This window comes from Oncorhynchus gorbuscha, linkage group LG15 (genome assembly GCF_021184085.1).
Source record: "Oncorhynchus gorbuscha isolate QuinsamMale2020 ecotype Even-year linkage group LG15, OgorEven_v1.0, whole genome shotgun sequence".
NCBI classification, from domain to species: Eukaryota; Metazoa; Chordata; class Actinopteri; order Salmoniformes; family Salmonidae; genus Oncorhynchus; species Oncorhynchus gorbuscha.
Window position 1 is genome coordinate 76,428,530 of NC_060187.1, and position 13,126 is coordinate 76,441,655.

Here is a 13,126-nt window from a genome sequence, read left to right on the forward strand (position 1 = left end):
ATGGTCCCCCAGACTACCCGCCACACCCTCTTCAGCCAACTACCTCGGTGTGGTGGACACAATTAATCCAACCAACTACAAAAACACAAACAGGAATTATGTTAAAAAAAATATATAGATAAAAAAATATATTTTAGAAATACAACAAACAAAAACTTGAATTGTCATAACTGCCGATCAGGAACACCTTTCCTTTTTATATGAAATAAGACCCATCCCTCTTAAAGGGTTATTTGGTCCAATTTATCAGTAGAATATTGAGAACGCCAACTTTCTTTTGCAATCAATCCTTCTAGTGTATAATAGTGTTTCGCAGTTATATTGAAATGATTCAATAAACAAATATTTGTTTACTGAGAGTTTTAAAAATGAAAACCTTCCCCAGCAGAATAAAGAGATTGTATATGCTGTTGAATCTGTGTATATTGTGTTTGGAACATTGTTGACTGGAGTCCCTGGGTTTTCCTCTCCCTCACCATGTACATGAAGAACAATTAATGGAGAACAACTTTCATTTGATCATGTCCCATGACTCCATGTCCCTTTCCTTCCTCTTTCTGTACAACCTAAGCGAGGCAGTCATCAAACAGTTATTAAGAGCCTAGCTTTCATAATGTAGCAGAAAGGACATGATACAGATATGATACAGCCCCTAGAACTTAGGTAAGGCTGGACTCGAGGTTTTTAATTAAAGATCAAATTGGACTTGAGATATGATTTTGCTTTATTTTAATGTGATTTGTAAAATAACTCTTGAAATGTGTTTGATAACCCTTCATTAAATGATGTTATGATTGATTATGATAGGTAAATGAAAGCTGTAGAATTTGCTATGGATTATGATGAATGAAATTGAACTAATTTGTCAGATTATGAAAATTGCTGCATGCAGCAGTACAAAAGTCAATGCTTTGATTTCGTCCAGTGGTTGAGGGTCTTTCTATAAACTAGGGTACAAGCTGTTTAATTAGCCTACATTTGAACATTTTCCCACATCATCAGGAAGAACATTTCTGAATGATAGTCAAGTGACGATCAACTGTTGTGATAGTGCATGCAGTGTTCACAAGTTACAGTGCCTTCGGAAAGTATACTGACCCCTTAAATTTTTCCACATTTTGTTAGGTTACAGCCTTATTCTAAAATGTATGCAATAATTCTTTCCCCTCATCAAATCTACACACAACACCCCATAATGACAAAGCAAAAACAGGTTAAGAAATGTTGGCTAATTTATTACAAATAAAACCTGGAAATTTTACATTTACATAAGTATACACCTCCATGACCAAGGACTTTCTCCCCTCGATTGCTCAGTTGTGTGAGGCAGTCAGCTCTAGGAAGAGTCTTGGTGGATCCAAACGTCTTCCATTTTAAGAATGATGGAGGCCACTGTGTTCTTGGGGACCTTCAATGCTGCAGACATTTTTTGGTACCCTTCCCCAGATCTGTGGCTCAACACAATCCTGTCTCGGTACTCTATGGACAATTCCATCGACCTCTTGGCTTGGTTTTTGCTCTGACATCACTGTCAATTGTGGGACCTTATATAAACAGGTATGTGCCTTTCCAAATCATAACTTTCATACGTTTTTATGCCTTGGATTGAATACAGTCTAATGCGCATTGTGTCGGACAGACTATAATATAAACACAACATAAAGTGTTGGTCCCAACATACACACAAAAAAACCATCTCTCAAATTGTGTGCACAAATTTGTTTACATCCCTGTTAGTGAGCATTTCTCCTCTGCCAAGATAATCCATCCACCTGACAGGTCTGGCATATCAAGAAGCTGATTAAACAGCATGATCACTACACAGGTGCACCTTGAGTTGTGGACAACAATAGGCCACTTTAAAAGTGGGTGTGCAATTGGGGGTGAGGGTGCTGAGGAGTATTTCTGTCGGTAATAAAGCCCTTTTGTCTGGGCCTAGCTCCCCAGTGGATGGGGCCTATGCCTTCCCAGGCCCACCCATGGCTACACCCCTACCCAGTCTTGTGAAATCCATAGATTAGTGCCTAACTTAATGACATGGATTGATTTGATCCCAATGTTGCACTTGGGCCCCACTATTTACAGAATACCCTTGAGTAGCATTCAAACCAATGACACGAGCTGTATGATCCATTTATTGATCTGGATTGGGGTCATTTCCAACTTAATTTTGTGTCATTCAGGATATGAACTAAAATGTCAGTTCAAATTGTTGTACTATTCATACTTTCAAGGATGCAAGTATAATAATTGCAATTCATTTTAGAAAAATTCTCATTTAAATCATGTCATTGGAATTACAAATTGCGTCCCGAATTGACTGAAGTGAAATCTTTTTAAATACTAAAACTGTGAACTGTGGCAGTCTGGTTTAGTGGTTAGCCCCAAGACTCTGGGCCACATATACCCTTGGAGATAAAGGTACAATTCCCTCTTAAAAACCTCTTATGGATAGGGGAGACGCTAGTGTCTCAACTGGCCAATTGCCAGGGGAAATGCAGAGCGCCAGATTCAAATAAAATGCTATAAAATTTCATTAAATCACACATGTAAGATACAATTAAAGCTACACTCGTTGTGAATCCAGCCAACATGTCAGATTTTAAAAATGATTTTCGGTGAGAGCATAAGAAGCTATTATCTGATCGCCTGGAACATCTGCACTAGGAGTAAACAAAGGAGCTAGCATAGCAGGCGCTGCACAAAACGCCGAAATAAAATATAAAACATGCATTACCTTTACGAGCTTCTTTTGTCCCATAAACATCACAATTGGTCCTTTTGTTCGATTAATTCCGTCCATATATATCGAAAATGTCCATTTATAAACCACGTTTGATCCAGAAAAAAAATAACTTACAAAAACCCAACGGCACTACAAAATATTTCAAAAGTTGCCTATAAACTTTGCCAAAATATTTCGAACTACTTTTGTAATACAATGTTAGGTATTTTTAAACGTTAATAATCGATCAAATTGTAGACGGGGCAATCTGTATTCAATACAGGAACAAAAAGAAACCAGCACTGCTTTTCACGTCTTGCGCAACTCACAAACGTGTACCCAGTTCCGAGTTGGCCTACTTCTTCATAGCACAAAGGAATAACCTCAACCATATTCCAAAGACTGGCGACATCGTGTGGAAGCGGTAGGAACTGACAATAGGTTCCTATTAAATATACAATGGCAAAGACAATATAGTGAACAGAGAGGGGAAAAAAATAATTCTGAACAGTTAGTCCTCGGGGTTTTGCCTGCTACATAAGTTCTGTTATACTCACAGACATGATTCAAACAGTTTTAGAAACTTCAGAGTGTAATACGTATAATAATATGCATATCTTATATTCTTGGCATGAGTAGCAGGAAGTTGAAATTGGGCACGCTATTTATCCAAAAGTGAAAATTCTGCCCCCTAGCTTTAAGAGGTTTTTTCCCCATCCTCTCTGCATCTGCCTCCCCTCCACATTTCTGACTATGACTATCCATAAAAACATTTAAATTAATAAAATATTTAATAACAAAACTATTAACTCTGTCCAAATTAAAAAATACGCCATTGTGAGATGTCTGAGGTAAGGTTGAGGTGTATCATGATAAGGTGAAGGAAAGTACAGTGCCTTACAAAAGTATTCATCCCCCTTGGCATTTTTCCTATTTTGTTTCATTACACCCTGTAATTTAAATTGATTTTTATTTCGATTTCATCCAATTTGGACTATTTTGTGTGAAATTAGAAAGAAAAAAAAGAAATGGAAAAGAGATGCGTGCATATGTATTCACCCCCTTTCTATGAAGCCCCTGAAAAAGATCTGGTGCAACCAATTATCATCAGAATCAGCATCAGCATCAGCATTTCCTGGAACTTAAAATTAACGTACTGCGATTTTAAAGGACAAGATTCCCCTTGGAAAGAGTTCAGAACCAATGGAGGAGATATAGAACATTACTCACCTTATTACTCTCCTGCTGCACACGTCAGACAACATGGTCGGGCTAAAATATAAAATATTGGCATCAGTGGCAATTGTCCTTCACATTGTCCAGTTCACAGTTGGCTACAGCTTCAGGAATTGCACTGAGGATCCAACCTCAAACCACACAATATTCATTTGCATCCGTCACCAGGCAAAGAACATATCTGCCATTGTAGGTGTCCTGCCACCAACTGAAGAGCCTAAACCTGTCCTTGAACAAAATATAAAATCTCAGCTCCTCTGTGTTTCAAGACCTAAAAAACCTTGTCAACCTGTCACTAAATAATAACTCAGTGATTAGGCTCCCTCCAGGTGTTTTCTCCTCACTCTCCAATCTGGATGTCCTCATATTACGGCAGAACTACCTGAACAACTTCTCTCTCTTCTCTGGCAGAATCTGTGACTCACTTATCGAAGCTGACCAAACTAGATCTGTGCAATAACAATCTAACGTCCATCCAGCATTCTAACCATACAGACCTACCAGAGTCCCTCACCACCCTCTATCTATGTAAAAACTTTAGCATGTGAATGGAGCTTCCTCAGCCATGTACTACTGCTGGATCTCTCCTACAATGACCAGCTCCCTTCAAGGGCTTTCCAAGGTCTGGACTTGCAGAAGCTAAACTACATGCTTTGCGTTCAACCAATGTTATAGTGCCAGAACTTTTGAATGTCAGCAATGTTAGAACTGGGAACATAGACTTCTCTGGTATGGGGTTGAAGACTGACAATCTGCTCATGGAGTTATGCAGCCTTTTGAGCACAACGGTCAAATTTGTCTGGGAAGCAATGGGATTCTGTCATTGCAAAAGAACACACTTAAAATTGTCCACCAATCTGAGATTTATTAGACCTTTCCTTCAACCAGTTGAGGAAGGTAAGATGCCTCCACTTTCTCAAAGGACAGGATCAAATCAAGAACTTCACAGCAGAGAAAAACCACCTCACCCCCTAATGTCCTGCAACAGACAGAACCTCTCTTTCCTAAATCTGACAGATCTGAGCTACCGTTACAATCGCATACTCAATGTGTATTCTTTTGCTTTCCACCACACACCAAATGTGAAGACCCTACAACTCAACATAAACATAATTGCCTATCTTGACCATAAGGCTTTCAGTGGGCTGACTAGTCTTGTCAGACTGCATCTGGACAATAACCTCCTGACCGATCTGTACAAGGATAGCTTTGAAGATCTGCATAGCCTGGAAATACTTAACCTACATAACAATCAGATAGCTGTTATTTTCAACAAGACTTTCCATTCACTCAAATGCCTGCACATTTTGGATCTTGGAGGGAACAAAATCACTCATTTTGAAGAGTCAGCCTTTGTGGGGCTCGTTAAGCTGGCCAATAGGACACACTTTGCTCTGGCAGCAGCCTGATTCCTGGATATGAAACAAAGTTCAATGTAGTAAAAGTACAGAAATTATGCACACACACAGACACATACAAAGACAGAGAGAGGAACTGAATCTCTTGTAAATATGTTCTCTGTGCCATGATTTTCTACTTGCTTGAATCCAGCATTGTCTATGCTTTGATTGATTGCTATAATAAGCTTAATTCATTTTTTGGTGGGCTTTTGTAATTTGCTCATGGAAAAAAACGAATTTAATCCTATTCTGTACTAAATAATATTGTAATACTGTATGTATATTTAAAAGATGCAGAGGAAAATGGAAATAAGATGATCAGACATACGCTGATAAATCATGTTGCAAAGTTAAAGTATTCTTTAAGTATACTTCTTGTTGGTAAATATCACTGTCTCAAATCAGCAATACACTGACATATTAGACCTATTACTTAATCACTTAAGGAAAGGGTTAGAGGACACACTTTGCACCGGCAGCAGCCTGTTTCCAGGACATTAAACGAAGTTCAATGTAGTAAAAGTACTGACATCATGCATACCCACACACATAAAAACAGAGAGAGGAACTGAATCTCTTGTAAATGTGCCCTCCGTGCCATGACTCTACCGGTATCCTCTGTATATAGCCTCGCTATTGTTATTTTACTGCTGCTCTTTAATTATTTGTTACTTTTATTTTTAAAAACTGCATTGTTGGTTAAAGGCTTGTAAGTAAGAATTTCACTGTAAGGTCTACACTTGTTGTATTTGGTGCATGTGACAAATAACATTTTATTTTATTTGATGTTCTACTTGCTTGAAATCCAGTATTGTTGATGCTTTGATTGACTGCTATAATAAGCTAAAGCCGTCATTTGCATTTGTAATTTGCTGTCATGGAAAAAAATACTTAATCCTGTTGTGATCAGTGCTTAATAATATTGTAATACTGTATGTACATTTAAAAGATACAAAAAAGGAAATTGAAAATAAGATGATCAGGTGTGCCTTGACAAATCATGTTGCAAAGTGAATTTAAATATTCTGTTAAGTATACTTCTTGTTGGAAAATATCACTGTCTCAATCAGTAGTACACAAACTAAAACAAGTAAATAAATAATCTATTATTAGATTTTAATATAAGTGACTATGTACAGTATTTTATTCGCAGGTAAATTCTATTCAGTCCATTTTACAGGGAGAGAATTGAATACTCGTGTTCTCGCTCCTTCTCAAAACCAATTGGAGAAAAAGGTCAGAGGGGAGGGACCTCTGGCTTTCTCATCTAAGGGGTTTTGAGAAGGAATATGCGAGGAATATGCACTTGGGATCTAACCATGGACAGCAGACAATCCTCTGCATAATGGATTAATGCTGATTCATGTATTTTATAATCTGAGCTAAAGCATCCTGCTTGTCAAAAATAATAAAGTATACTTTGAGTAGGCCCACTGGCCACAAAAATAATAAAGTATACTTTGAGTAGGCCCACTGGCCACAAAAATAATAAAGTATACTTTGAGTAGGCCCACTGGCCACAAAAATAACGAGGGACACATTCACATGTGCTGCCGAAGTTGACTTGTCCATTGTAGCTGTCTGTAAATAACATACTGCATAAGTTCTGCAATGCATTTTATTTTATAGTGCTCCTGTATGTTTAAAAAAAAACATTCTGCTGCTGTTACTTTTCCACAGCATTATTGTGTTTTTATTGTCCAGGCTGGAAGTAGTTTTAGAGTTGCAAAGTTAGGGTGGATGGATACATTAATAGGAAAACATCCATTGGGTTGGGGCAGCTTTGTTTTACACATTCTGCAGCATCTGGGCTGTATACTATGTGTTCTGGAATCACAGCATTGGGGCTGTATACTATGTGTTCTGGAATCACAGCATTGGGGCTGTATACTATGTGTTCTGGAATCACAGCATTGGGGCTGTATACTATGTGTTCTGGAATCACAGCATTGGGGCTGTATACTATGTGTTCTGGAATCACAGCATTGGGGCTGTATACTATGTGTTCTGGAATCACAGCATTGGGGCTGTATACTATGTGTTCTGGAATCACAGCATCTGGGCTGTATACTATGTGTTCTGGAATCACAGCATTTGGGCTGTATACTATGTGTTCTGGAATCACAGCATTGGGGCTGTATACTATGTGTTCTGGAATCACAGCATTGGGGCTGTATACTATGTGTTCTGGAATCACAGCATTTGGGCTGTATACTATGTGTTCTGGAATCACAGCATTTGGGCTGTATACTATGTGTTCTGGAATCACAGCATTTGGGCTGTATACTATGTGTTCTGGAATCACAGCATTTGGGCTGTATACTATGTGTTCTGGAATCACAGCATCTGGGCTGTATACTATGTGTTCTGGAATCACAGCATTGGGGCTGTATACTATGTGTTCTGGAATCACAGCATTGGGGCTGTATACTATGTGTTCTGGAATCACAGCATTTGGGCTGTATACTATGTGTTCTGGAATCACAGCATTGGGGCTGTATACTATGTGTTCTGGAATCACAGCATTTGGGCTGTATACTATGTGTTCTGGAATCACAGCATTGGGGCTGTATACTATGTGTTCTGGAATCACAGCATCTGGGCTGTATACTATGTGTTCTGGAATCACAGCATTGGGGCTGTATACTATGTGTTCTGGAATCACAGCATTGGGGCTGTATACTATGTGTTCTGGAATCACAGCATTTGGGCTGTATACTATGTGTTCTGGAATCACAGCATCTGGGCTGTATACTATGTGTTCTGGAATCACAGCATTGGGGCTGTATACTATGTGTTCTGGAATCACAGCATTTGGGCTGTATACTATGTGTTCTGGAATCACAGCATCTGGGCTGTATACTATGTGTTCTGGAATCACAGCATTGGGGCTGTATACTATGTGTTCTGGAATCACAGCATTTGGGCTGTATACTATGTGTTCTGGAATCACAGCATTGGGGCTGTATACTATGTGTTCTGGAATCACAGCATTGGGGCTGTATACTATGTGTTCTGGAATCACAGCATTGGGGCTGTATACTATGTGTTCTGGAATCACAGCATTTGGGCTGTATACTATGTGTTCTGGAATCACAGCATTTGGGCTGTATACTATGTGTTCTGGAATCACAGCATTGGGGCTGTATACTATGTGTTCTGGAATCACAGCATTGGGGCTGTATACTATGTGTTCTGGAATCACAGCATTTGGGCTGTATACTATGTGTTCTGGAATCACAGCATCTGGGCTGTATACTATGTGTTCTGGAATCACAGCATTGGGGCTGTATACTATGTGTTTTGGAATCACAGCATTTGGGCTGTATACTATGTGTTCTGGAATCACAGCATTGGGGCTGTATACTATGTGTTCTGGAATCACAGCATTTGGGCTGTATACTATGTGTTCTGGAATCACAGCATTGGGGCTGTATACTATGTGTTCTGGAATCACAGCATTGGGGCTGTATACTATGTGTTTTGGAATCACAGCGGTGGCAGGCCTCTTCGATCATTTGAACACTCAATCTTTATTTTTGACCACATGCAGCTTTGCCCTTAGCTCTTCGGACTGGACCCTCTGGCGGGTAGTGGCCGTTGGCTCTTCATTATCAACAGTGGAGGTGGTGGGGGAGGGAGGGTGGTGGATGGGAGAGGAGGTGGTGCTGATGGGTGGGACATCATCACTGATAACGTTGTTCCTGTCATGATCTGTTTGCATAGGTTCAGCATATGCATTCAAAATCCTGGCAGGCAAATGGCCTGTCTCCCCTCATAGTCCATATCTGACCCATCGCTATCACAATCACAGAGGACAGCATTCTTCTCATTTTGAGGGATAACTGCAATGTTGCATGCCTTGTCTGGGCAGTCACCTAGATCCAACATATCCAGAACTTGACTCAAAGTGAAACTAAAAGAAAGAACAGAGTAGAAAGTCAGGTAGAACAAGAACTATGTATGTGTATAAGTGTGTACACCTGGATGCACTGTGTTTCCCTCCGGTCACTATTGTTGCCGTCAACATGTTTACCCATTCTATGACCACACTGAACAAAGTTGAGTAATTGCAAATGAATATAGCAATACTAGAAACCTTAAATTATTGAGAGAATTGGTATACATTGAGAGCGAGAGAGTAATATTATACAATTAAATAATAGATCATCACTCACACACACAGACATGTCTTCATAGTTGTTCATAGTTTGATCATAGTTTGTCAAAGTTTCTAATTATCGTTTCTAATCACAGTTTGAACAGTTGGCCATGGTTTCTAGTCATACTTTCTAGTCAGAGGTTTTATATAAGAAGAGGGTCAAATAGACCCTAAGAGGTTAGAAGCTATCGTTTACAAACAGTATGAATAAAAACAATGGTTCAATGGATAAATAGCCTTCATTTGAAAAAACATACATGTCAATGAAAACAATTAAGACATATCATTCTTAAATAATATATATCTATATTACAAACATCACATTGAATATTCAACTCACCTTCAAAAATCTCCATGAGGAAAGATTCCCAGATGATCTTTTAGATGTTCTGTCTTCATGCTGTTCTGGGCTGTTGGCTGTTGTAGAGGGGAGGGGCAGTTGAGTGTGCTGGGGCATTTTATGGCCCTGCCTCTGGGAGCCTGTCAGCTTGTGACACAATGAGAAAGTCAAAGAGGGCCTCTACCTGTAAGATATTTTGTGCTACCAACATACTTCTATTTTAAGAGATTTTTGACCATTCAGGGATCTATTACCAAACAGTCATGAAATCATTAAAAAAATCGTGTCTACACTTAAGAATGTGAATTTGGTCATAAAAATAATTGTTGACTAGTTATATGCATGAAAATAAAGATGCTTAAAATATTTGACATTCTGGAGAGATTATTGGACACTATTGGGGCCTCCTAGACCCTGTTAAGGACAAATGTCTATAAAGACATAAATCTCTGTTCCATTTTTGGGGGACACATTGACAAGATGTTGGGGAATCACTCGAGGGAGAATATTGACCAACTGAGCATCTCAGTGTACAGTTCAATTGGCATTTTGTAACATTTTAGTCTTCTGTGATGTATTTAAAGTGGCATATTGGGTTGCAAACTCAAAAATGAATATATTTTAAACTATATCTGACATGTTACTGGTGTCTATTTTTAAGTCAATAAGCATGTGTGTAAAGTGTACGCTTTTGTTTCATAGTAGATTTGTTTAAGACCGCCACTTATATAGGCAGTGTGTCAATGTTTTGAATAAAGATAAATTGAAGAATAGAAAAGACACTCCTTGGAGGGGAAAACTGGGTATTGGTGACAAGGTAAAGTTAGCATGGAGAGCACAATGTGATTTTCTGGATCCCCCCCCCCTCATTTTGTCTGTCATAGTTGAAGTGTACCTATGATGAACATTACAGGCCTCTCATCTTTTTAGGTGGGAGAACTTGCACAATTGGTGGCTGACTAAATACTTTTTTGCCCCACTGCATGCATGTATATATGCTTTTTTTCTCTCTCTCTCACTCGCTCTCTCTCTGGGGGGCCTTGATCCTACCAGTGTCTCAACAGCATCTCTGTCACAACTTCTACCGAAGGTAGTTAGTTCCCCTTCCTGTTCGGGTGGCGCTCGGCGGTCTACATCACCGGCCTACTAGCTGCCACTGATCCCTTTTCCCCCTTTCTGTTTATTGGTTTCACCTGTGTTTGTTTTAGGCTGATTGGTTGGGCTTTATTTACGGGCCTGCTGGTTGTGCGGGATTGTTTGGTGTACGTGTGTACACGTCAGTGTGTCTCGGTTTGCCCATGTTCTTGGGTTTTGCTGGACTGTTTAAGTACCCCGTGTTTGGGTCATTTGTTTTGGTGTGCGCCCCGTGTTCCGTGGGGTTGGTGTATGTTCACCGTTTTTGTGCATTAAAAGGTATTAGCACTACCCTGAACTCTCTGCTTCCTGCGCCTGACTTCTCACCCACTACACCCCGGACGTTACAATCTCCTTATCCAAGTCAGTATCCAACTACCTAAAACCATTAAACACTACCTCTAATCTCTTACCATTACTACCAAAACAATTATGTTAACTCACAATTATATAGAGCCACATTTTACTATATGTTTAGTAACATAGTATTTGGCATTGTGTTATATGTTTGCTATTTAGTTATGACATTGCGAAAGTGGTTATTATGCTGTAACAATGAAGTGTATAGTAAATCAATCTCCCTTGCAGGTGGTCCTGATTTAACAGGCCTGTCCAATGTGGGTCAGGTGAGAGCTGAATTCAAGACAACCTTCACCTGTACCTCCAACCGCATCCCAGAATGCAGTACACCTGGTTGTTGAAGGGGCGCACTTTAAATCATCTGTATGGGACTGCTGTTCCTCCTGGATCCCTAGAGGGGGCGCTATTGGACAACAGCAGATTGGCAGGATTTCGGAGAACGTTGAATGAGGCCAGGTTCACATTCAGAATGAACAATAAAACATTTTGAAATGTAGTCCTGTCCAAAAAGAATGCTCATTACTCATTTCCATAATAATGTTTCCTCTATTATGGCATAAGGATAGTTGGAAGTTATCCAGTGAATTATGTTTATCATTCACATGCAGTGGATAATGATGGGATAAATAACAAACCAACATATTTATACTTTCTATGTAATATTTTCTGGTTTTCAATAAAGTGGTCCCAGTCTCAAATCTCTGGAAGACTGAAACAGGTTTCCCTCAAGAATGTCCTTGTATTTAGCACCCATCCACCATTCCTTCAATTCTGACCAGTTTCCCAGTACCTGCCGATGACAAAAAGTGATTTCAGAGTGATGAGAGGTGTTAGACATAGCATTTTCCTTGATGCCCAAAAAGCTACATTTTAGTCTCATCTGACCAGAGTACCTTCTTCCATATGTTTGGAGAGTCTCCCACACCAAATGTGTTTCCTTATTTTTTTTCTTTAAATCAATGGCTTTTTTCTGGACACTTCTGTAAAGCCCAGCTCTGCGGAGTGTACGGCTTAACTTCTTGCGTCGAGCCAACCCGGATCCGGGATCGTGACTACAGCCTCAATTCCATTACCATAACGCAACGTTAACTATTCATGAAAATCGCAAATGAAATTAAATGAATATGCTAGCTCTCATGCTTAGCCTTTTGTTAACAACACTCATCTCAGATTTTCAAAAATATGCTTCTCAACCATAGCAAAACTAGCATTTAGCATTTAGCGTTAGCATTTAGCATTAGCATTTAGCGTTAGCATTATCAGGCAACATTTTCACAAAAAACAGAAAAACATTCAAATAAATCATTTACCTTTGAAGAACTTAGTTAGATACCAAATGTTCAGTTTTCCTGAAAGATTATTTGTGCATGAGAAAATCGGTCCGTTTTCTGCGTCATGTTTGGCTACCAAAAAACCCTGAAAATTCAGTTATAAAAACGCCGAACTTTTTCCAAAATAACTCCATAATATCGACTGAAACATGGCAAACGTTGTTTAGAATCAATCCTCAAGGTGTTTTTCTACATATCTCTTCAAAGATATATCGTTCCTGGAAGTGTGCTTTCACCTCTGTATCCCATGTGAGAATGCATGCAGCTGAGAATTACGCAGCAATTTCGACAAAGGACACCGGGCGGACCCCTGGCAAATGTAGTCTCTTATGGCCAATCTTCCAATGATATGCCTACAAATACGTCACAATGCTGCAGACATCTTGGACGAACGGCAGAGAGCATAAGCTCGTTCATGGCATTTCACAGCCATATAAG

General features: G+C 39.3%; 1 protein-coding gene and 1 pseudogene across 1 annotated transcript; one reads left to right on the forward strand and one right to left on the reverse strand.

The window, feature by feature from the left end:
- LOC123997331 lies at nt 1–5,370 on the forward strand (annotated as a pseudogene).
- A 1,630-nt stretch (nt 5,371–7,000) lies between these two features.
- Nucleotides 7,001–11,748, reverse strand: LOC123997589 (keratin-associated protein 10-7-like). Its single transcript, XM_046301981.1, has 3 exons — nt 11,653–11,748; nt 9,864–10,010; nt 7,001–9,277 (listed from the first exon to the last, which is right to left on the reverse strand). Exon 3 carries the CDS (start codon nt 8,877–8,879, stop codon nt 7,044–7,046), a length of 1,836 nt encoding a protein of 611 aa, XP_046157937.1. The 5' UTR covers nt 8,880–9,277; nt 9,864–10,010; nt 11,653–11,748; the 3' UTR covers nt 7,001–7,043.
- Nucleotides 11,749–13,126: the final 1,378 nt, after the last annotated feature.